The 23,027-nt window shown below is 41.0% G+C and overlaps 1 protein-coding gene across 7 annotated transcripts in view; it reads right to left on the minus strand.

Annotated features, from left to right (window-relative positions):
• Window positions 1-11,574: 11,574 nt before the first annotated feature.
• ptpn3 (protein tyrosine phosphatase non-receptor type 3) overlaps window positions 11,575-23,027 on the minus strand; it is a 177,946-nt gene continuing 166,493 nt past the window's right edge. For 6 of the 7 annotated variants that reach the window (XM_033049671.1, XM_033049665.1, XM_033049650.1 and 3 more), the window contains 3 exons: window positions 21,086-21,237; window positions 19,932-20,067; window positions 11,575-12,566 (listed from right to left, as the gene is read on the minus strand). In XM_033049671.1, coding sequence (XP_032905562.1) covers window positions 12,474-12,566; window positions 19,932-20,067; window positions 21,086-21,237 — 381 coding nt within the window. In that variant the 3' untranslated portion in view covers window positions 11,575-12,473. Of the gene's footprint in view, window positions 12,567-19,931; window positions 20,068-20,105; window positions 20,417-21,085; window positions 21,238-23,027 lie in introns of those variants that run through there. The other variant, XM_033049658.1, reaches the window with a different exon arrangement.

Consider the following 23,027-nt stretch of genomic DNA (forward strand, 5'->3'; position numbering starts at 1 on the left):
TGCTTGAGTAAGGGTGGGGGAGACAGCCTACCTGGGGGCAGCGACAGCGGCCGGGCCTCTGGCACAAAGACCGGTCCGGTTGCTCAGAAGGGTAAGGAAAAGAAGGGGAGGGCAATTGTAATAGGGGACTCTATAGTCAGGGGGTCGGATAGGCGATTCTGTGGACGCAGACAGGAGTCCCGGATGGTAGTTTGCCTCCCTGGTGCCAGGGTCAGGGATGTGTCTGAACGTGTCCAAGAAATCCTGAAATGGGAGGGAGAGGAGCCTGAGGTTGTGGTGCATATAGGTACCAACGACATAGGTAAAAAAAGAGAAGAGGTCCTGAAAGAAGAATTTAGGGAGTTAGGTAGAGAGTTAAGGAGAAGGACTGGAAAGGTAACAATCTCAGGATTACTGCCTGTGCCACGCGACAGTGAGAGTAGGAATGGAGCGAGGTGGAGGATAAATGCGTGGATGAGGGACTGGTGCAGTGGGTATGGATTCAAGTTTCTGGATCATTGGGACCTCTTTTGGGGAAGGTGCGACCTGTACAGAAAGGACGGGTTGCACTTGAACTCAAGGGGGACCAATATCCTGGCGGGGAGATTTGCAAAGGCTACTGGGGAGACTTTAAACTAGTATGGTTGGGGGGAGGGACTCAAATTGGGAAAGCTAGCAGTCAGTGTGTGAAGCAGGGGGCAGAGAATGGTAGCACTCTGACCCAAAATGTAGGGGAGAGAAGAAAAAGAAAATAATCAGAGAATAAGAGAGGGTGGGTTTCTTAAATGTGTATATTGTAATGCTAGGAGCATTGTAAGAAAAGTGGATGAACTTAGAGCCTGGATTGACACCTGGAAGTATGATGTTGTGGCGATCAGTGAAACATGGTTGCAGAAGCGCTGTGATTGGAAACTAAATATTCCAGGATTTCGTTGCTTCAGGTGTGATAGAATTGGAGGGGCAAGAGGTGGAGGTGTTGCATTGCTTATCAGGGAAGATATTACAGCAGTGCTTTGGCAGGATAGATTAGAGGGCTCGTCTAGGGAGGCTATTTGGGTGGAAATGAGAAATGGGAAAGGGGTAGCAACACTTATAGGGGTGTATTATAGACCGCCAAATGGGGAGCGAGAATTGGAAGAGCAAATATGTAAGGAGATTGCAGATATTAGTAGTAAGCACAAGGTAGTGATTGTGGGAGATTTCAATTTTCCACACATAGACTGGGAAACACATTCTGTAAATGGGCTGGATGGGTTGGAGTTTGTAAAATGTGTGCAGGATAGTTTTTTGCAACAATACATAGAAGTACCTACTAGAGAAGGGGCGGTACTGGACCTCCTGTTAGGAAATGAGACAGGTGGCAGAGGTATGCGTTGGGGAACAGTTCGGGACCAGTGATCACAATACCATTAGTTTCAATATAATTTATGGAGAGGGACAAAACTGGACCTAGGGTTGAGATTTTTGATTGGAGAAAGGCTAACTTTGAGGAGATGCGAAAGGATTTAAAAGGAGTAAATTGGGACAGTTTGTTTTATGGGAAAGATGTGGAAGAAAAATGGAGTACATTTAAAGGTGAAATTTTAAGAGTACAGAATCTTTATGTCCCTGTTCGGTTGAAAGGAAATCGTAAAAATTGTAAAGAGCCATGGTTTTCAAGGGAAATTGGACACTTGGTTCGGAAAAAGAGGGAGATCTACAATAGTTATAGGCAGCATGGAGTAAATGAGGTGCTTGAGGAGTATAAAGAATGTAAAAAGAATCTTAAGAAAGAAATTAGAAAAGCTAAAAGAAGATATGAGGTTGCTTTGGCAAGTAAGGTAAAAGTAAATCCGAAGGGTTTCTACCGCTATATTAATAGCAAAAGGATAACGAGGGATAAAATTGGTCCATTAGAGGGTCAGAGTGGCCAACTATCTGCAGAGCCAAAAGAGATGGGGGAGATATTGAACAGTTTCTTTTCTTCGGTATTCACCAAGGAGAAGGATATTGAATTATGTGAGGTAAGGGAAACAAGTAGAGTAGCTATGGAAACTATGAGGATCAAAGAAGAGGAAATACTGACACTTTTGAGAAATATAAAAGTGGATAAGTCTCCAGGTCCGGACAGGATATTCCCTAGGACATTGAGGGAAGTTAGTGTAGAAATAGCAGGGGCTATGGCAGAAATATTTCAAATGTCATTAGAAACGGGAATAGTGCCGGAGGATTGGCGTACTGCGCATGTTGTTCCATTGTTTAAAAAGGGGTCTAAGAGTAAACCTAGCAATTATAGACCTGTTAGTTTGACGTCAGTGGTGGGCAAATTAATGGAAAGAATACTTAGAGATAATATATATAAGCATCTGGATAAACAGGGTCTGATTAGGAACAGTCAACATGGATTTGTGCCTGGAAGGTCATGTTTGACTAATCTTCTTGAATTTTTTGAAGATGTTACTTGGGAAATTGATGAGGGTAAAGCAGTGAATGTTGTGTATATGGACTTCAGTAAGGCCTTTGACAAGGTTCCTCATGGAAGGTTGATTAAGAAGGTTCAATGGTTGGGTATTAATGGTGGAGTAGCAAGATGGATTCAACAGTGGCTGAATGGGAGATGCCAGCGAGTAATGGTGGATGGTTGTTTGTCAGGTTGGAGGCCAGTGACGAGTGGGGTGCCACAGGGATCTGTGTTGGGTCCACTGTTGTTTATCATGTACATCAATGATCTGGACGATGGTGTGGTAAATTGGATTAGTAAGTATGCAGATGATACTAAGATAGGTGGGGTTGCGGGTAATGAAGTAGTGTTTCAAAGTCTACAGAGAGATTTATGCCAGTTGGAAGAGTGGGCTGAAAGATGGCAGATGGAGTTTAATGCTGATAAGTGTGAGGTGCTACATCTTGGCAGGACAAATCAAAATAGGACGTACGTGGTAAATGGTAGGGAATTGAAGAATGTAGGTGAACAGAGGGATCTGGGAATAACTGTGCACAGTTCCCTGAAAGTGGAATCTCATGTAGATAGGGTGGTAAAGAAAGCTTTTGGTGTGCTGGCCTTTATAAATCAGAGCATTGAGTATAGAAGTTGGGATGTAATGTTAAAATTGTACAAGGCATTGGTGAGGCCAATTCTGGAGTATGGTGTACAATTTTGGTCGCCTAATTATAGGAAGGATGTCAACAAAATAGAGAGAGTACAGAGGAGATTTACTAGAATGTTGCCTGGGTTTCAGCAACTAAGTTACAGAGAAAGGTTGAACAAGTTAGGGCTTTATTCTTTGGAGCGCAGAAGGTTAAGGGGGGACTTGATAGAGGTTTTTAAAATGATGAGAGGGATAGACAGAGTTGACGTGGAAAAGCTTTTCCCACTGAGAGTAGGGAAGATTCAAACAAGGGGACATGACTTGAGAATTAAGGGACTGAAGTTTAGGGGTAACATGAGGGGGAACTTCTTTACTCAGAGAGTGGTAGCTGTGTGGAATGAGCTTCCAGTGAAGGTGGTGGAGGCAGGTTCGTTTTTATCATTTAAAAATAAATTGGATAGTTATATGGATGGGAAAGGAATGGAGGGTTATGGTCTGAGCGCAGGTATATGGGACTAGGGGAGATTATGTGTTCGGCATAAGGGTCGATATGGCCTGTTTCCGTGCTGTAATTGTTATATGGTTATATGGTACATGAGAGATAGGAGCAGGTGATTATTATTTTTGTTATTGCACAACCTCCAAAAACTGGGGGATTATAATACAGGCTATCCCTCACCTCAAAAAGTGAGGGGATTTAAATGTGTTATAATTTCAAGTGCTATTTTTTTTGTTTGCCGTTGGAAAAAGGGACAAGAAATAATCATCACATTTCCTGATGTTGCAAAGTCATACAAATTATGTTTTACTCGGTGGGGAAAAATTCAGAGTATTTTGGAAGTATGTGTTCTCCTTTTGACGTATATTTCATTTTGATTTGAATTTAGAATCATAAAACGATTACATTAATATATGTTTGTGGAGACGTAACTTTTTAAAGACTTTCGAGAAATCTAAAATGCATTAGAAATATACATTTCAACGCAATGGCGCCAAATTGTACCTGTACGTGTTTGGTGTACAAAAAACGCGACATCATTTACGTGACGCGTAAATTATGACGCTTAAATGATGTGCAAATAACGCCCGTGGGACAGGCCCTTGAGTCTAACAAAGACGTGCTTTCTTTGTGGACATGAAGAACAGCCAAGTTGTTGAAACGGCACTGGTTCATTGTGGATCTCAGCCATGTCTTTAACCGTCTCGCCGTCGAGAAAGATCTCTCTCTACAGTTTTGTTCGAAGGATTGACGAGAATGAGTTTGATCAAGATGATCACTTCCGAGATAAGACATGTTAGAGCTTTATCAAGCTGTTTCACTGGCCTAATACAAGGTGAAAGGGTGGCGTGGCACTGGGTGGACGGTCAGTGGGCGAAGGGTCACCGGGTCAGTGGGTGGAGGGTCAGTAGGCGGAGGGTCACCAGGCAGCAAGATCTCACCTACCTGGGGCCGCGGTCACCGGGTACCAGGTATCAGGGGACTGGCTACCGGGGGATCCGGGCGACAGGTCACTGAGGTATTGGTTACTGGGCACCCGCTCCGTTTATCGCAGTGTTTCCGGGCGTGTAGATGGATGGGGTGACAGCGGGACTGCCCCTGGGAGCGGGACTCAGGGTCAGTGAGACGGGGTGGCACACGTAGTACCCCATGACCCGAGGAGAGGGCAGAGCACCCTGGGTGGGTGGGGTACGCCGTGGTGGGAGGCTAGAGAGGGGTGTTGGGCGGCAGGGTGGTGTTGGGCTGGAGATGTTGGCATGCAGGGAGGAGTGGAGTTGGTACCAATATTGCTGCTGGAGTCGATGGATGCAGTGGATGGCGGCCATTTGACTCATTGAGCCTAGACCATCTCTTTGAACGAGCAAACCCTTTTACTTTGTGATCCTTACTGCAGACGCTGGTTTATACCAAAAATAGGAACAAAATGCTGGAGGAACTCAGTGGATCAGGCAGCATTTCTGTAGAAAGGTCCTGACCCGAAAAGATACGTCACCCATTCACTTTCGCCAGAGATGCTGCCTTCCTGAATTACTCCAGCAATTTGTGTCTATCTTCCCGAATGCCTTGCCCTTTCTCCCAGACTTTTACAAGGTTTCCCCTTCAGTGCTAGGCCCAGCCCTCTTTGTGAAGGGTCTCCTGAAGCGCTGTCTCTCCACTCTCTGCCGAGTTTCTCGTCTGCCGTTGCCTCATGTGATCACCCAAAGTCCATGTTGTACGTCTCTTTGAAAACGCCCTTGTTTGTTCCACCGCAGGATTGTGAACATGATCTCAGTCTCCTACTCCCCTCCCCTGCAACGTAAATAGCCCGAGAGTCTACACATGACAGATCTTTCATTGCTCACCCATTCTGGCTTCCCTACGAACTCTTGACATCCTCCCTGGTGTGAGACCAGAGCTGACCCTGGAATCTATCCGGGTTTAGCCAGTGTTTGACATGGCAGCTCTCTGTGTTTTTTGTCCCCAATTCCTCCATAAATAGGAGCAGGAAGGTTGGGTTATTCAGCAGCATTCTCCATTAGTCCGACCCCTTGATCTCGTGCCCTCAGATCCCGGGTTCCTCTTCCCGTTGCTTGCTTCCACAGGGCTGCGTGTGAGTGTGGGAAGCCTCCACTCTCCCACCCTCCAACACCCCCTCCTTCACGTTCTCCGGCCCGCCATCCTGCCCCATGAGTTGCTGACCCCCCGGGTGAGGTTGGTGGTTCCTGCAAACACTGAACCGTCCGTGTCGGTCACTAAAGTACATCCGCTGGGCTGCCCGCTAACTCCCAGGGGAAACATTGCTAAAAAAGTGGGGGGGGGGGGGTTGCAGCCCCCCGCCCCCCCCCCCCCCCCCCCCCCCCCCGGTTCCGAGGCCCATGTGTATGCCTCTGCCCAGGATGATTTGAGGGTCAGCTTCTGATCCAGTGAAGAAAGGGGCATTGCAAGATATTCTTCTGGAAATGAGATGGGTCAGGTGCACCAAGTTTCCGAAGGGGAACATTTATGAAATAGTGATTGTAACACCTTAAAAATTAGGTTTGAAAAAGTTGAAAAACTATTAATTGGAGATGGTCATTTCCAATGGGATGAGAGTGGATCTGACATTGGATGTGGAGCATAAAAGTAAGAATGTTGTGTTGAATTACTGTAAACCACTGAACGTTTCTGATCACATATTTACCATGTTATTGAAATGCATTACTGTGAAAAATGCGGACTGTTGAATATCAAGAATAAAATAGTGTGCTGACAGATTTAATGCTTGACCTTATGGAATTTAGAACCCATCTGGAAAATAAATAACTTTTTGTCAGCTACAATAGATATCTTAAATGTATTTTCTTTCAGCATGAACTCTTCAGACAAAGGCTTCATATTTCTGTCAATTATAGTCAAGTTATTCCTGAGAAAGCCACGATAATTACGATGAAAATGTGATCCATGAACCATTTTTATCCACATGCTATAAAGCATGTCATAATTTTTCTTTTAACACCAATGTGCTGTGTTTAAACATTGGCCTGTGGCTTCAACTGAAGTGTTACAGGCTGTTTAACAAATTCCTCAAGAAACACACTGCATTTACTAAAAGAATAGGCAAAACTTTAATGTTCCAATTAAATGCAACTATTTTTTACAGCATTCTAACATTATGTCACCCAAAAATGAGATTTGAAATCTAATCATACTGAAGCATGTTTTCCAACAATTCCATAGACAAGTAATATTACTAATATTATTAATTTTGAATGAAGCTACAAAAATAAAACAAATCTTGTTTTATCATTTTCATTTAAGTACATTGCTATCACAATAATTTAAACGTGGAAAATATTAACACCAGTTCACAATTATATGATTATTGTATTAAAATATTAATTCAGATTTAAAAAATATTCACAATCACAATTTTATTTTCATTATGGCAGAAAATGCCATTGAACATGAATTATTGTGCTACAAAATAAGTGCATCACCTAGGCAAAATAGCAATTAAATTATAATCATAAACAGAATGGTATTCAGAATCTTACTAGACGATATCATGAAATAACCGAAACATATCATTCACCCTTAATAAAGAAAGAAAAAAAGAAACACCATGTGTTATTTTGCCCCACGGACAGTTCAATAAAAATGTTGTTACTTGGACAAGTCAAAAATTGTAGTTAGACCATTCTTAACACGAACACGAATGGGTGCATACACTAAGCAATAATGTGTCTTTTAACAAATTAAAGTGATTATAGTACTCTGTACTATTACAAACCAAATCTGATTCTGTAGCAGAAATTTTCACTCTAGTTCATTTCACTGTTACATCTGAAATGAACATTATCGATACAAAATTCCATCGGTCAGAATTACATACAAAACAGATTAAAACAAACATAGATTAACAAAATAGACATTAAATAAAGGAGGAGGATGCTTCTCAACCTTAATATATTCTGCATGGACATTAACCTAGTTGAAAAATAAGTGACCAGATATTTTAAACATCTGGAGGAATTAATCGCAAATTACCTTGATAAGTACATTTCACTAAATTTCAAAAATAAAACAAGTGACTGGGTGCTATATTGATATTCATTAGCCTTATTGCATAATATAAAATAAACTAATTTCTGGCAGATATTTCAGTGCATTTGATTTCCAGCATGTTTTAGGTAAGAATGAATATAATAGCATCTTGTGATAATCAATACATTTTGTACGGTACTACGCACATTAAATTTTAATGTAACATACGATAATCCACAAAAATAACCTTTTATTGATTTAAATTGTTCAATTGCAGATGAAGGAAATAATTCCATACCTAACATGAAATACAACCGCCATCACCACTCAAAGCTTCAGAGCTAACTTTAAAGTGATGGCATTTAAAAATAATAAACCTAAGGTTGAAAGATTAATGCTTCAAATGAATGATAAGTAATACAGTGCCCTCCATAATGTTTGGGACAAAGACCCATCATTTATTTATTTGCCTCTGTACTCCACAATTTGAGATTTGTTATAGAAAAAATCACATGTGGTTAAAGTGCACATTGTCAGATTTTTTTTAAAGGCCATTTTTATACATTTTGGTTTCACTATGTATAAACACTGCTGTAATTTCTACATGTTGAAACCAAAATGTATAATACCTTAATTAAAATCTGACAATGTGCACTTTAGCCACAAGTGATTTTTTCTATTGTGCGAATATACGCATCATATTTTGTGGGATTCCTATGATATCAGGTGGGTACGTGGTATAAAGCCTGTAAATTATACACTACAATTAGCATTTACTGTGAACAGGTACGGATTTGTTCAAAGAGAGACAAATATGGTGATCAGAAGGGCCTGTTTCCGCGCTGTATCTCAAAAATAAATTACACAGTCAACACAAAGACAAAGCAGTTTGTTTGATCGGCATCCCCTCCACCACTGCAAATGATCACACCCTCCACCACTCTGTGGCTGCAATTTGTGCAATTCTCATAATCTGTTGCAGTTATTCATCAGCTTCTCAAACAGTACTTCCTAAATACACCAATTTTATTATCAAGAAGTGTATGGTTGGCAAGTGAATTGGAACTAGCACATGCAGGTTCCCCTCTAAGTCACATACTATACTATCTTGGAAGTATGTGTTACTTTTAAGTCTAAATCCATTCTCGTGAAGGATTACCGCAGATCAAGATGGTGGCTCACCTATTGGAAAGGGTACTTATTGCTCGCTTTGCCAGCTGCACTCACTTTCCAAATTGAACAAAATCATGCCATCACAAATCATCTGCAACTGAACAATGTAAAATTTTGCAGGTAATCAACACTCACATATTTAAATGCAGAAAATATGGATAAGCATACGCAAAGACAAACTAGTAATTAGAAATACGATCAGTACACGAGTTAGATTTAGCTCTTAGGGCTAAGGGAATCAAGAGATATGGGGAAAAATCTGGAACGGGGTACTGATTTTGGAGGATCAGCCATGATCATATTGAATGGCGGTGCTGGCTTGAAGGACCAAATGGCCTACTCCTGCACCTATTTTCTATGTTTCTATGAGCTGTATTCTTCCAAGTTACAAAACTAGGAAGTTTTGGCGAGTATGGTTTATAATGGTAATATTACAATATGTTTGGTTACTTAAGTTTTAGAAAATGGGCCAGATAAATTGTTATTTTTCGTTGACAGGTTAAATGTTTTAACCAAACAACTGTGGCGTCAGCCTAAACACGGGCCACTCATGCTCAAACCCTCGTCAGGAGATACGAGGGCGGGCACGTGACGTCATGGGCTAGAGGGAGTGTCCTGGTACTAAAGGTCTCTCACCGTAGCTGACAGGTAGCTGAGCCCGAGATAACAACCTCGCTCAGCTACAACAACATTGTATTTTAGTTAGCGCACCACCCAACGTGTCATCACTGAATAAATGACTCTTTGAACCGGCCTGACGTCTCACCTTTATTCACCACGTATGGTGCCGCTACACTGGTGACCCCACGCCGTTCATCACGCGTCGTGATGGATAATAACGCTGTTGCGCTGAAGCTCCCAACTCTGTGGACCGAAGAACCTGACATCTGGTTCCAGCAGGCAGAGGCACAGTTTGCAGTGAGACGTATTACAGCAGATGAGACAAAATACTATTACGTGGTTGGCGCGCTTGACCAAGCGACTGCGAGGCGAGTTAAGCCTTTCCTCAGGGCCCCCCCGGTAGCAAATAAATATACGGGCCTTAAGGAATTTCTCATCAGGAGGTTTGGCCTGGGTGACGCCGAGCGGGCAGCTCAGATTTTCAGAATGGATGGCCTGGGCGACCGCCGGCCGTCTGCCCTCCTGGAAGACATGCTCACCCTAATGGGGGACCATGAACCTTGCTTTCTATTTAAATACGCCTACCTGCAGCAGCTAACCCCCGACATTCGCCTGCAACTCGCCAGGGATCTATTTACCGACATGCGGGCGCTGGGTGAACAAGCCGACGAGCTGTGGAATTCCCGCCATCAGAACCTGGAAGCGCTGACCGTCCTTCCCGCGGCGTTTGGAGGCTCAGAGCAGGTCAGGACCGCTTACTTTATTAATTAATATTACGCTTACTTTAGAGATACGGTGTGGAAACAAGGTCATCGAGTGCACACTGACCAACGATCACCAGTACACTAGTTCTATTCTACGCACTAGGGACAATTAACAGAAGCCAATTAACCTACATACCTGAAGAAGGGTCATGACCCGAAACATTACCCATTCATTCTCTCCAGAGATGCTGCCTGTTCTGCTAAGTTGCTCCAGCATTTTGTGTCAACCTACATACCTGTATGTCTTCGGAATGTGGGAGGAAACCTGAACAATCAGAGAAAACCTACGTGGTCACAGTAAGAATTTGTGTCCTGTACCTGTAGTCAGGCTCGAATCTGGATCTTTAGCACTGTAAGGCAACAACTCCATTGCTGTGCTCTTTGTTTCTATAGTTGGAATTATTTACTCGAGATGTCATGTCTTTTGAAATTAGCATAAATCTTCGAGTCAAAGAGTTATATTTTCATAACAATATAGGTTATTCCATTGAACATTCCAGATAATATGAAGGCTTTATAATTTAAGTAACAGAGGACTTAACCAGATTGAAAAACTGCTTTTTTTTTGCCAACTGCACTGCTCTGATGAACAGTTTAATTAACGGAAATATAAAAATCAAATTTTTTGCCTCTGAACCAATTTTGTTTTCCTTCTTCGGAGCAAGTGGTGATACAAAACCAGGCCTGGGCATTTACCAAGTCTTGCATTAATATTGGGTGACTGGTCTGAACGTTAGCATGTACCTGTGTACCAACATGCCATAAGTGTTCTATCCTTTATACAGTGTTCAACCTAATAGAACCATTGCAAAGTTGAGAAATTTATCATACGTAGTTACAAATGCATTTAAGATAATAAAGCCAAGTTGCACAAAGGCACACAAAGTGAAGAATTTTCAAAGTGACAGAAATTATTTGGCCTCCCATTAGATAATCAAACAAACTCAGGAAACACTTATTAGTCAAAATAACCACGTCATGTCATATTTTACTTCAAGTTAATTATAGACAATAGACAACAGGTGCAGGATTAGGCCATTCGGCCCTTCTCGCCAGCACCACCATTCCCTGTGATCATGGCTGATCATCTACATTCAGCCTTCTCACCATATCCCCTGACTCCGCTATCTTTAAGAGCTCTATCTAACTCTCTCTTGAAATCATCTAGAGAATTGGCCTCCACTGCCTTCTGAGGCAGAGAATTCCACAGCTTCACAACTCTCTGGGTGAAAAGGATTTTGCTCATCTCCATTCTAAATGGCCTACCCCTTATTCTCAAACTGTGGCCCCTGGTTCTGGACTCCCTCAACATCGGGAACATGTTTCCTACCTCTAGCGTGCCCAATCCCTTAATAATCTTATATGTTTTAATAAGATCCCCTCTCAGCCTTCTAAATTCCAGAGTATACAAGCCCAGCCGCTCCATTCTATCCACATATGACAGTCCCGCTATCCCGGGAATTAACCGCTTGAACCTACGCTGCATTCCCTCAATAGCAAGAATGTCCTTCCTCAAATTTGGAGACCAAAACTGTACACAATACTCCAGGTGTGGTCTCACTAGGGCCCTGTACAACTGCAGATGGACCTATTTTTAGGTTTCACTGTTTAATCCTTTGTATTAGAATTGCCTCACCTCAGAATCGTGTACACAATGTTTTTCCTCACTCTGAAGCAAACATCTTATTCTGTGGACATTTTAAGTACTGATCAAGAAAGGTTGTAGTTCAAGGATATAAAACTAATTACCAAGTTAAAACCAGATTTTAAAATTGGGGACCAGATTTTGAGAGAAACGTTATAAGGATAATTCATATCTTAATCTAATCAGTAGCATCCAATATACAAAATCAAATATAGTTGCCTTAAAGCCAAAGTGACCATGTATGTACATTATATTTTGTTTAAATAATACAAATTGTAAGAAAAATGTAGCACATTGCAGTTCAAAGTAATTTTCATCACATAGAGCATGAGACATTTACTCTGCAAAATTAACATCTTAAAAAATCATAAATCAACTGTTTCAATGAATTATAATTAGTTGATTAAAGTTAGCAGCATTATTCAGAAACATTTCTTCCATTTTCAACATTTAAACAAACCAATTGTTGTTTGGATTAAAGTTAATTGATGTCATCTTTCCAATTTCATAATGCAGTGAGGTTCTCAGTACTTTTTTCAAAAGGATACATAACAAAAACAGTGTACTAAAAGATATCATATTTTTACCAAAGATATCCAAACATACTCCTTATTTAAACAGTGTGACGAGGTAGGCCTGTCAATCATCCAGTAGGTTTCCTTTCAGATTTATGAGGCAGGCCCAGAACTGAGGCTTGGTCTTTTGTTTCAGATTTTCCAACAACACTACCAACTTGCTTTGTGGACTGTTTCCAATGGTCGAATTAAACCTTCTTCGTAAACACGCAGGATGGCTTCGCAGACAAATTTGTATTGAATCTGGAATAAATAAAATGTTATTTAAATCTTGCTTTAATCAATTCAAAGTAAAATGAGAATGACGATTTGCACATGGTTACTCGTTCCGGATTGTTCCATTACACATAATCCCTAATTCTTTTGCCCACATTGACTAAATTAAAACATTTTAAATTCTAAAAATCTGTAGCATTTAAAGCAATAAAAAAAAAGTTTATTCGGAAACATCACATCAGATTCGATTAGTTTATTGCCATATACACCAAATTGCAATGAAATTCCTTGTTCGCGTGAAGTGCAGAAGTACATATGACACTACCTACAGTACAATCATAAACATGATAGATACAACAATAAATATGATGATGAATTCAAAACAGCAGAAAAGTGCAAAGATTGTAGTGCAATCTGAAATAGTGTAAAGCAAATATGAAAAGTGAAATAACAGATTAACTCATGAGGCAGAGTTAAGAGCCCATGGCAACATATCTGGGAACAAGATACAAATTAAGTAATTGATTCAGGAGTCTGGTAGCAAATGTTCCAGGAATAAAAATAAAATTAATATATTTTTCTTAAAACGTTAAAATAGATCAAAATGACCAGCTAAAATCAAAGGTAGACAAAAATGCTGGAGAAACTCAGAGGGTGAGGCAGCATCTATGGAGCGAAGGAAATAGGCAACGTTTCGGGTCGAAATCCTTCTTCAGGCCCCTGTAAAATCTGTAAAATGCTGTAAAATCTTGTTACAACAGCTTTAACAGTTAAACATCCGAAGACACTTTATTGAAGTGATAAAAAACTATTTTGCACTGAGCCACAAATGAAGGTATTAGGAGAGGCAACCAAAAACTAGATTAAAAATCATAAATTTTAAGTATCTTCAAAGAAAGTGACAATGAGAATTAGGGAGAGAATTTCAGAGTTAGGTGCTATTGGGTGCTGAAGGGAAGGCCAGTTATGGTGAAGTAAATTTGCAGATAATCAAAAGGCCAGAATTGTTGCACATATATTGGAGGGTTGCAAGATGGACTTAAAAACTAATCTTATGAGAATTGTTAAGGCTTGTTGCTTAAGCAAGAGACAATTACGTTCAGCAAACACAGGAATGGTGGATGAAATGGGCTTTGACAAATAGGATATAAGTCACAGGAGCAGAATCAGACCATTCAGTCCATCAAGTCTACTCTACGTCATTCAATCATGGCTTATCGATTGATCCCTCTGATCCCCATTTTTCTTCCTTCTCCCCAATACCTTTGACACTCTTATGGGCCTGTCCCACTTAGGTGATTTTTCAGCGGACTGCCCATGACTGTCAAGTTGCCGGCAGTCACCTGAAAAACAGGCAACTGGAACAGCGACTGTCAGAGTGGAACACACACACACAAACACATTGCTTCCTTCACCAAGCCGTGTGAATTTTTTAGACAGCGCTCCCCCCGCTTGCCCTGTCCAAAAAAATTCACACGGTGCAAAGCCAAGGTGATACACACACGGCGATGAACAGGTAATTAAGGTGACTAAAGCACACTGTAAGTCCTTTAAAAGGGGGTAGGGGGAGGGGGGTGAAGGAGTGGAGACAACTTTTAAAAAGCCAGAGATACATGGCTGTGAAGCTCGGCAGACATTTAACGTTACCGGTGGTTATCCTTGGTTCTGAAAACTACTGCTTACCTTTTTTTCCCAATGAGCCAATGAAATTCATCGGTCAGCACTGGCTACAACCTACGAAAACCTTTAACCCATTAGGACCTCCTGGCGACCCACCTACGGTACGAGAATTCTCGCTACTCTCCATGGCGGCTTCATTTTAGTCGCATAGTCTGCAGTCGCCTAAAAAGTTGCCCATTATTAATCAAGAATCTGTCAATCTCTGCTTTAAAAACGCCCAATGACTTGGCCTCCGTAACCATCTATGGCAATGAGTTCCACCGATTTACCACCATCCTCCTCAGGTACATCATGTTATTTTGAGACTATGCCCTCTGATCTTTGACTCTCTCACTAGTGGAAACATTCCCTCCACAACCACTCTATCCAGGTATTTCACTATTCGGTACATTTCAAGATTAGGGTTGGTAGAGGCCTTGTGTTTACAGATGGTGGACGAGGTGAGATTGGCCTATAGTGCCAACAAATGCATGAGCATTTCAGCAGGAACTGAACTGAATGGAGATGAGTAACGTAAGAGTGAAAATATAGGATAAACACAATAGCATGGATATACGGTCCCTATAAAGATCAGTTTCAATCAGAGACCAGGGAGAGGAATGATGTTGGTATCTTAGGTAGTAACATTTGTTAGTAACAGATAATGGTTTAGATCTTTCCAGTATTTAGTAAAAGGAATTTTCTGCTCATTCTTGTTGAATCTGGGATAGCCATCTCATGGTAAGTGACTGAGATGGGGACAAGAGAGGCAGATTTGAGTGTCAGCAGCAATCAATTTATAGACGTGCTGCCCCTTGATAATATCATTGCTGTACATGGATCAGCTTACAAATGCAATTGATGGGCAGCTTTTAAAAAAAAAACTCTTTACTCCTTAGTGCTCCAAAATTCCTTTTCCAAAGTCAAGTCTTCAATGTATGATTGATTTCTCCACTTCAGCACCAGAGCTGTCATTCCCACCCATGATCTGTTTTCTCTCCTGTCGTTCCTTAGGTGTGCTATCATATTTGTGTATGTATGGAATATTGTCACTTTTTTTAAAACTAAAAACGGCTGCTTCCCATTGTCACTCCATGTCAAAGGCCTCTAATTTTGAGGAACACTGGAGGCAATAGATGAGTTTAGAGGAGATGCGTGCGAACCTGTCTCACATGGAAGGACTGCGAGGGGCCCAGGATGGATGTGAAAGGGTATCGGGACACATAACCTGGGGAGGGGGTTGATTCCAGTTCAACCTGAGATGGGTTTGTACTGAGTGTAACATTGTTCTATTGAAATAGAAAATTAAAAGCCCTGTCCCACTGTGCGAGTTCACCCAAGAGCTCTCCCGAGTTAAAAAAAAAAATCTAAACTCGTGGTAAGCACGTAGAATGAATGTAGCGGGTACGTCGGAGCTCGGGACGTCTCTTAGCGCTAACGGCAGGTACTCGGGAAACATGGTGGTTTGTAGTTTTGTATTTTTATGTAATCCTCCCATAATTTCTGAGTTCCATTTCACAATGTCTATCAGACATACAGAATGTTGCAAGGTAATATTTTACCCAAACTCAGTTGTATCTTTCTATCTCAATAAATATCACAAAATATGCCCTTGTTTCAGCCACATGATGACAAAATATAGAATGTAGGTTATTTGTAATCAGTCACCCCATCCCAGAAACAACAGTACTTAAAGAAGAACATTTGTTTTACTAATTTACAAGCATGTACCATACATAGTCCGTTGATCCATATCCACCATGTTGTGATAATTGCATAAAAGGTATTACTGTCTAAGAAATTTGGTGTGGATTGATAATCCATCTCAGTACTCATTTAGGCAAGTCCCAAGCTATAGATACTTTTCCCCCACCCCCAATCCCCCTCACCCGATCTTCATTGAACCTACCATTTGACCAATCTTTTACTCAGCTGCTGTAACATTGGGCAACATTCTGTATGTCTGATAGATATTGTGAAATGGAACTCAGAAATTATGGGAGGATTACATAAAACTACAATTCAAAGGTAATGAATATACTGAGTATTCTTATTTCCATCATGAACATACAATAGTGATATAGGACACCAGGTCCTACTACGGTAAACTCACGAGCTACTACGGTATGACTACGTGTTAAAAAGTAACACATTTTTACATCCTGAGTATATTTTACTCGTGGACATTTTTCAACATGTTGAAAAATCTTCACGAGTTACCACGTTTCCTGAGTACCTGCCGTTATCACTAGGAGACGTCCCGAATTCCGACGTACCCGCTACGTTCATTCTACGTGCTTACCACGAGTTTTGATTTTTTTAAAACTCGGGACAGCTCTTGGGTGAACTCGCACAATGGGACAGGGCTTTAATACTGTAGCTAAGGCATTACATTTTTTTAAGTGCGAGGTAGATTAAGACCTTACAGCAAGTAGCAATTTTTATAATGAGATTATGAAAAAAGGAGACAAAATAAACAATAATTGTGAGTTAATGAATAAATGTCTGTTTCAACTACTTCCCTCCGGCAGACGTTACAAGGCCTTCTACGCCCGAACTTCCAGACTCAGGAACAGTTTTATCCCAAGAGCTATTGCGGCTCTGAACCGGCCCTCATGAGTGCCCCCCCACCCACTCCCTTTGGACAGTCTCCCTCAGATGGTTACGTCAATCAATTCAGCTTGCTTATTTATGTATTGTATTTATTTACCTTTCTTGTACATCAGTGGAGCTGCACACTAAATCTCGTTGCACTGACGTGCAATGACAATAAAAGATATATTATTATTATTATTGTTATTATTATTATTATTATTATTATTATTATTATAAATGGTAATGGTAAAATGGAAAAGTTAAAAATGAAAACAAGATTTGGGTTTTCACTGAATGCATGAAACATTTGTAACAAAAATGCACACAAGAATGTCTGAAGAATGCACCCAAAGTTTGAAGAAGTGTCCCGACCTGAAACGTCACATATCCATGTCTCCAGATATGCTGCCTGACCTGATCTGAAACATCCTCTCCAAATTCACTCTATCCAGGCCTTTCACTATTCGGTAAGTTTCAATGAGGTTTCCCCATCATCCTTATAAACTCCAGTGAGTATAGGCCCAGTGCCTTCAAAAGTCATCATATGTTAACCTAATCATTCCTGAGATTATTTTCGAAACCTCCACTGAACTCTCTCCAACAATAGCACATCCTTCCTCACATATGGGGCCCAGAATTGCTCACAATACTCCAAATGCGGGTTGACCATTGCCCTATAAAGCCTCAGCATTACATCCCTGTTTTTGTATTCTCCACTATTCTCAAAATAAATGTTAGCATTGCATTTGCCTTCCTTACTGCCGATTTGACTTGCAAATGAACTTTCTGGGAATCCTGCACCAGCACTCCCAAGCCTCTTTGCACCAAAGATTTCTGCATTTTTCCGTTTAGAAAATAATCTACTTTCGATTAAAGTCATTTACACCTAATAATATAATAATAATAATAATATCTTTTATTGTCATTGCACATAAGTGCAACGAGATTTGGTATGCAGCTTCCATCCGATGTCATAACATAAATAACTAATACAATTTAGATTTAGATATCCTGAGAACATGGTTTGTAAAAAGAACAGTAAAATAGTCAAAACAGTTCAAACAGACTAAAGTGCAGATGTGTCTGTGCGACGTGACCATCCGTGGGAGACAGTCCAGGGGGGGTGGGGGGCACTCAGCAGGGCCGGTTCAGAACCGCTATAGCTTTGGGAATGAAGCTGTTCCTGAGTCTGGAGGTTCGGGCGTAGAAGGCCTTGTAACGTCTGCCGGAGGGAAGTAGTTCGAACAGTCCATTACAAGGGTGTGAGGAGTCTTTATGGATGCTGACGGCCTTCCTGAGGCACCGTCTGTGGTAGATGCCCTCCAAGTCTGGTAGCTGTGTCCCAATAATCTTCTGCGCTCTGCCACCTACTACAAAAATGCATGACTCCACACTTTGCTATGCTGCATTACATCTGTCACTCTCCCAACCTGTCCAAGTCCTTTTGCAGAGTCCCTGCTTTCTCTACCCAACTGCCCATTCACCTATTTTCGTATCATCTCCAAACTTGGCCACAAGCCTTTAATTCCCTCATCCAAATCATTGATATACACCGTGAAGAGTACAGGTCCTAGAAATGACCTCTGCAGAACACCGCGAGTCACTTAAGCCAACTAGGAAAAGCCCCTTTTACTGCCACTCTTTGCCTTCTGCCTTAAGTAACTTACAGGGAGAGATGGGCCTGTCCCACTTAGGTGACTGCAGGAGACTATGCAGTCACCACATGGTCGCCACATGTCCGCGGGTGGTTGCTGGGGAGTCGCCTTCATGGTCGTGAGGCTTCCCGCATTCTGGGGACTAGTCGCGGCCTCATTATGGTCACCGCAAATTTTCAACATATTGAAAAATTAGCGGCGACTAGAATTAAGCCGCCATGGAGAGTAGCGAGAATTCTCGTACCGTAGGTGGGTGGCCAGGAGGTCCTATTGGGCTGCCAGGAGGTCGAAGGTTCTCGGAGGTTCTCGTAGGTTGTAGCTGGTGCTGGCCGGTGAATTTCATTGGCTCATTGGGAAAAAAAAAGTTAGCAGCAGTTTTCAGAACCAAGGATTACCGACCGGTAATGTTAACGTCCGCCGAGCTTCACAGCCGTGTAACTCTGGCTTCTTAAAAGTTGTCTCCACTCCTTCTTCGCCCTTTTTCCCGTCCTCTTTTAAAGGACTTACCGTACTGTGCTTTTTAACTTATTAATTACAGCGCCAACCTTCCTGTACATTGTGGTATGTGTCTGTATCACAATGGCTTTGCACCGTGTGCTCCCCCCGCTTGCCCTGTCCCCTGCCTGCATGTAACGGGCTGGTGAAGGAAGCTGTGTGTGTGTGTGTGTGTGTGTGTGTGTGTGTGTGTGTGTGTGTGTGTGTGTGTGTGTGTGTTCCACTCTGACAGTCGCCGTTCTAGTTGCCAGGTTTTCAGGCCACAGTCACCGGCAGTCACCTGAAAAATCGCCGAAGTGGGACAGGCCCATGAGTTTGAGCAACTGAACCAACATTTGAGGATTGATATCCCATCTTCTGATCAGTTGCCATATTTAACAATTGTAAATCAGGATCCTATTATGTCAAATTGGTATAATTCTACACAGTCAAAAGATTCTCTATGCTAGCAAATTCAATTATTTTCATAAAATTTTGCCTTGAATATTAGTGAAGCCTCTTAGAATAACCATTTCAACCAGCAGTTAGAATGCTATCTAATACAGCATTCTCGCAGACAGCAATCACACTCTAATTTACATAACCTATGATGAAACTAAATGGATGTTGTGCAAGGTGATGCATCAGAATTATGTGCACTTGAGCGTTCGCATGTGGCATTAGATACAGACCTGGATAACAAAGAGTGTATCTGCATTAATGCAACATATTAAGACATTTGGAACATTGCTTAAAAAATACTAGAATTTTAATTTTAAGACATCTTAAGTTAATGGTGAGAGCAGATATGTATACTGCCTACGTGTGTTCTCGTGATCAGCATGGTTTAGATAAAGTATATAAGTGATAAGTATCCAGAAAGAACAGAAAAGAAACCAACAAAATTTGCCACAAAGCACTGGCTTGAGAATTTGTTTGATTGTTCCTTCCGGATTCTTAAAACATAAATATATTCAATATTCCTTCATGCTTATTATCCAGATCTTACCGATGTTTGTATCATCATAGCTCGTTGATCCCTCATCCTTCTAACAATATCCAGCGGGTACACAGGTTGGCCATTTTCAATCAAGCACACTGCTGTCTCCATGGCAATAAGAACACCAGTACGACCAATTCCAGCACTGCAAAAGAAAAATCAAACAAGATTTAAATTAAGTATAAATTGGAGGCAATAAATTTAATATTGTTTAAATCTTTAGTAAGTGAGAGCAATTTAAATGACTGAATGAGTGATAAATGTACATTTCTGAAAATAAGGGCATCAGTCTACACCTATTGTACAACTGGTTAAAGGAAAAGTAATTACACTGTGCACTGATGATAATATTTGTATATTTACGAGATCAAGATGCGAAATTAAAAGATGTATAAAATTCAAAAGGCCATCTGACTATTCTGCTCACGGAATTTCCAATCCATTTTCACGGTTTGATTAAACAGACAATATTCTTCTCTGTCCTGATCTTCCCACTGTGAAGTATCACGACAAGCAAGTAAAAACAAGACAAAAACCATTAAAGAATCTGACAAAAAGAATAAAAGGTAAACTGTAACAAAATACTTCTGTGGTGATGGAAATAAAGAAACACAAGCTCAGTAACAGCTGAGGAATGTTGTAATATCAATATTAGTGCTTTAAGAAAATCCAGACAGCGAACACAATTCAGCAATTCACAATTCAGTCAATTTTTAGGGTGACAGCAAAATAAAGTTTTAATTAATGAAGAAAAGTCAAAAATATTATTATGCATCATCTTGTAAGTACATTGTTGAAACAATCACAAAGATAAAATCACAGTACAGAAAGTCGAAGGTTTGGTGTAATGCATTTCCAATTAAGAAAATAATTTAAAATACCAATCGAACTGGAAAATGTATTTCTCATGTAACACTCATGTAACACTCACCCTTGCAATCTAAATCAATTAAGCATTTGTAACACAATGGCTTGTGATAGAAGTAATGGGATAAGTCGATCCGTAAATCACATCAGAACACAAACAGGACAAGGCTTCATTATTGACTTAAGATGGTGTGTCAGGTATTCTTATACATTGTAACTGCAACCAAGATCAGCATGAGAGCATTTTGTTCCTCAGCAAGCAAAATTATCTTCCTTACTGAAAAGAAAATAAGTACCTGCAATGAACAATAATTGGCTCATTATCCCTTCCAATTCGTTTCTTTCTCACGAAAGTCACAAAGTCAAAGAAGTCCATTGAGTCATCAGGAACACCATGATCAGGCCACGCCACATATTGAAGATGACTGACAACACGTTCTAGTCCTGTCTGCAACAACAAAGAAACAAAAACCAGTTACGTAATTCGAATATCACTGTACTTTAATTGGTACACGTGACATTAAAATACCTTTGTAGCAAGAATAATTACCGCAGAATGCTGCTTATACTGCTCATATAATGAAAAGAGCAAACAGCAAATGAAGTGAAACAGGTTTACACTGACTGTGGGTGGTAATACCATGTACTCTAATTTTGCCCACTAATCTCCTATGTGGACCTTATCAAATGTTTTCTGAAAGCCCAAGTACACTACAATCACTGGCTCTCCCTTGTCCATTTTCCCAGTTACATCCTCAAAAAATTCCAGAAGATTAGTCAAGCATGATTTCCCCTTCGTAAATCCATGCTGACTTGGACCGATCCTGTTACTGCTATCCAAATGTGTCACTATTTCATTTTTGATAATTGACTTCGGCATCTTCCCCACCACCGATGTTAGGCTAACTGGTCTATAATTCCCTTTCTCTCTCGCTCCTTTCTTAAAAGTGGGATAAAATTAGCTACCCTCCAATCCACAGGAACTGATCCTGAATCTATAGTACATTGGAAAATAATCACCAATGTGTCCACGATTTCTAGAGCCACTTCCTTACGTACCCTGGGATGCAGACCATCAGGCCCTGGGGATTTATCAGCCTTCAGTCCCATCAGTCTACCCAACACCATTTCCTGCCTAATGTGAATTTCCTTCAGTTCCTCCGTCACCCTAGATCCTCTGGCCACCAGTACATCAGGGAGATTGTTTATGTCTTCCTTAGTGAAGATGGATGCAAAGTACCTGTTCAACTCATCTGCCATTTCCTTGTTCCCATAATCAATTCACCTGTTTCAGTCTTCAAGGGTCCAACTTTGGTCTTAACTAATTTTTTCCTCTTCACATACCTAAAGAAGCTTTTACTATCCTCCTTCATATGCTTGGCTAGCTTATCTTCGTACCTCACCTTTTCTCCCCGTATTGCCTTTTTAGTTATCTTCTGTTGCTCTTTAAAAGTTACCCAATCCTCTGGCTTCCCGCTCATCTTTGCTATGTTATACGTCTACTCTTTTATTTTTATACTGTCCCTGACTTCCCTTGTCAGCCATGGTCGCCCTTAACTCCCTTTGGAATGTTTCTTCCTCTTTGGAATGAACTGATCCTGCACCTTCTGTATTATTCCCAGAAATACCTGCCATTGTTGTTCCACTGTCATCCCTGCTAGGATATCTTTCCAGTCGACTTTGGCCAGATCCTCCCTCCATAGTCCCCTTTGTTCAATTGTAATACTGACACTCTGATTTTCCCTTCTTCCTCTCAAATTGTAGATTAAAACTTATCATATTTTGGTCACTTCCTCCTAATGGGTCCTTTACCTCGAGTTCCCTTATCAAATCCGGTTCATTACTCAACACTAAATCCAGAATTGCCTTCTCCCTGGTAGGCTCCAGTACAAGCTGCTCTAAGAATCCATTATGGAGGCACTCCACAAACTCCCTTTCGTGGGGTCCAGCACCAACCTGATTTTCCCAGTCTACATGTTGTAATCTCCCATAACATCTGTAGCATTACCTTTGCAACATGCCAATTTTAACTCTTGATTCAACTTGAACCCTATATCCAGGCTACTGTTTGGGGGCCTGCAGATAACTCCCATTAGGGTCTTTTTACCCTTGCAATTCCTTAGTTCTATCCAAACTGACTCTACATCTCCTGATTCTATGTCACCCCTCGCATGTCACTGTAATTCCCACATCATACTTGCCAATTTCTAACTGAGCCTCAAGCTCATCAACTTTAGT

This window comes from Amblyraja radiata, chromosome 2 (genome assembly GCF_010909765.2).
Source record: "Amblyraja radiata isolate CabotCenter1 chromosome 2, sAmbRad1.1.pri, whole genome shotgun sequence".
In the NCBI taxonomy this organism is placed as follows: Eukaryota; Metazoa; Chordata; class Chondrichthyes; order Rajiformes; family Rajidae; genus Amblyraja; species Amblyraja radiata.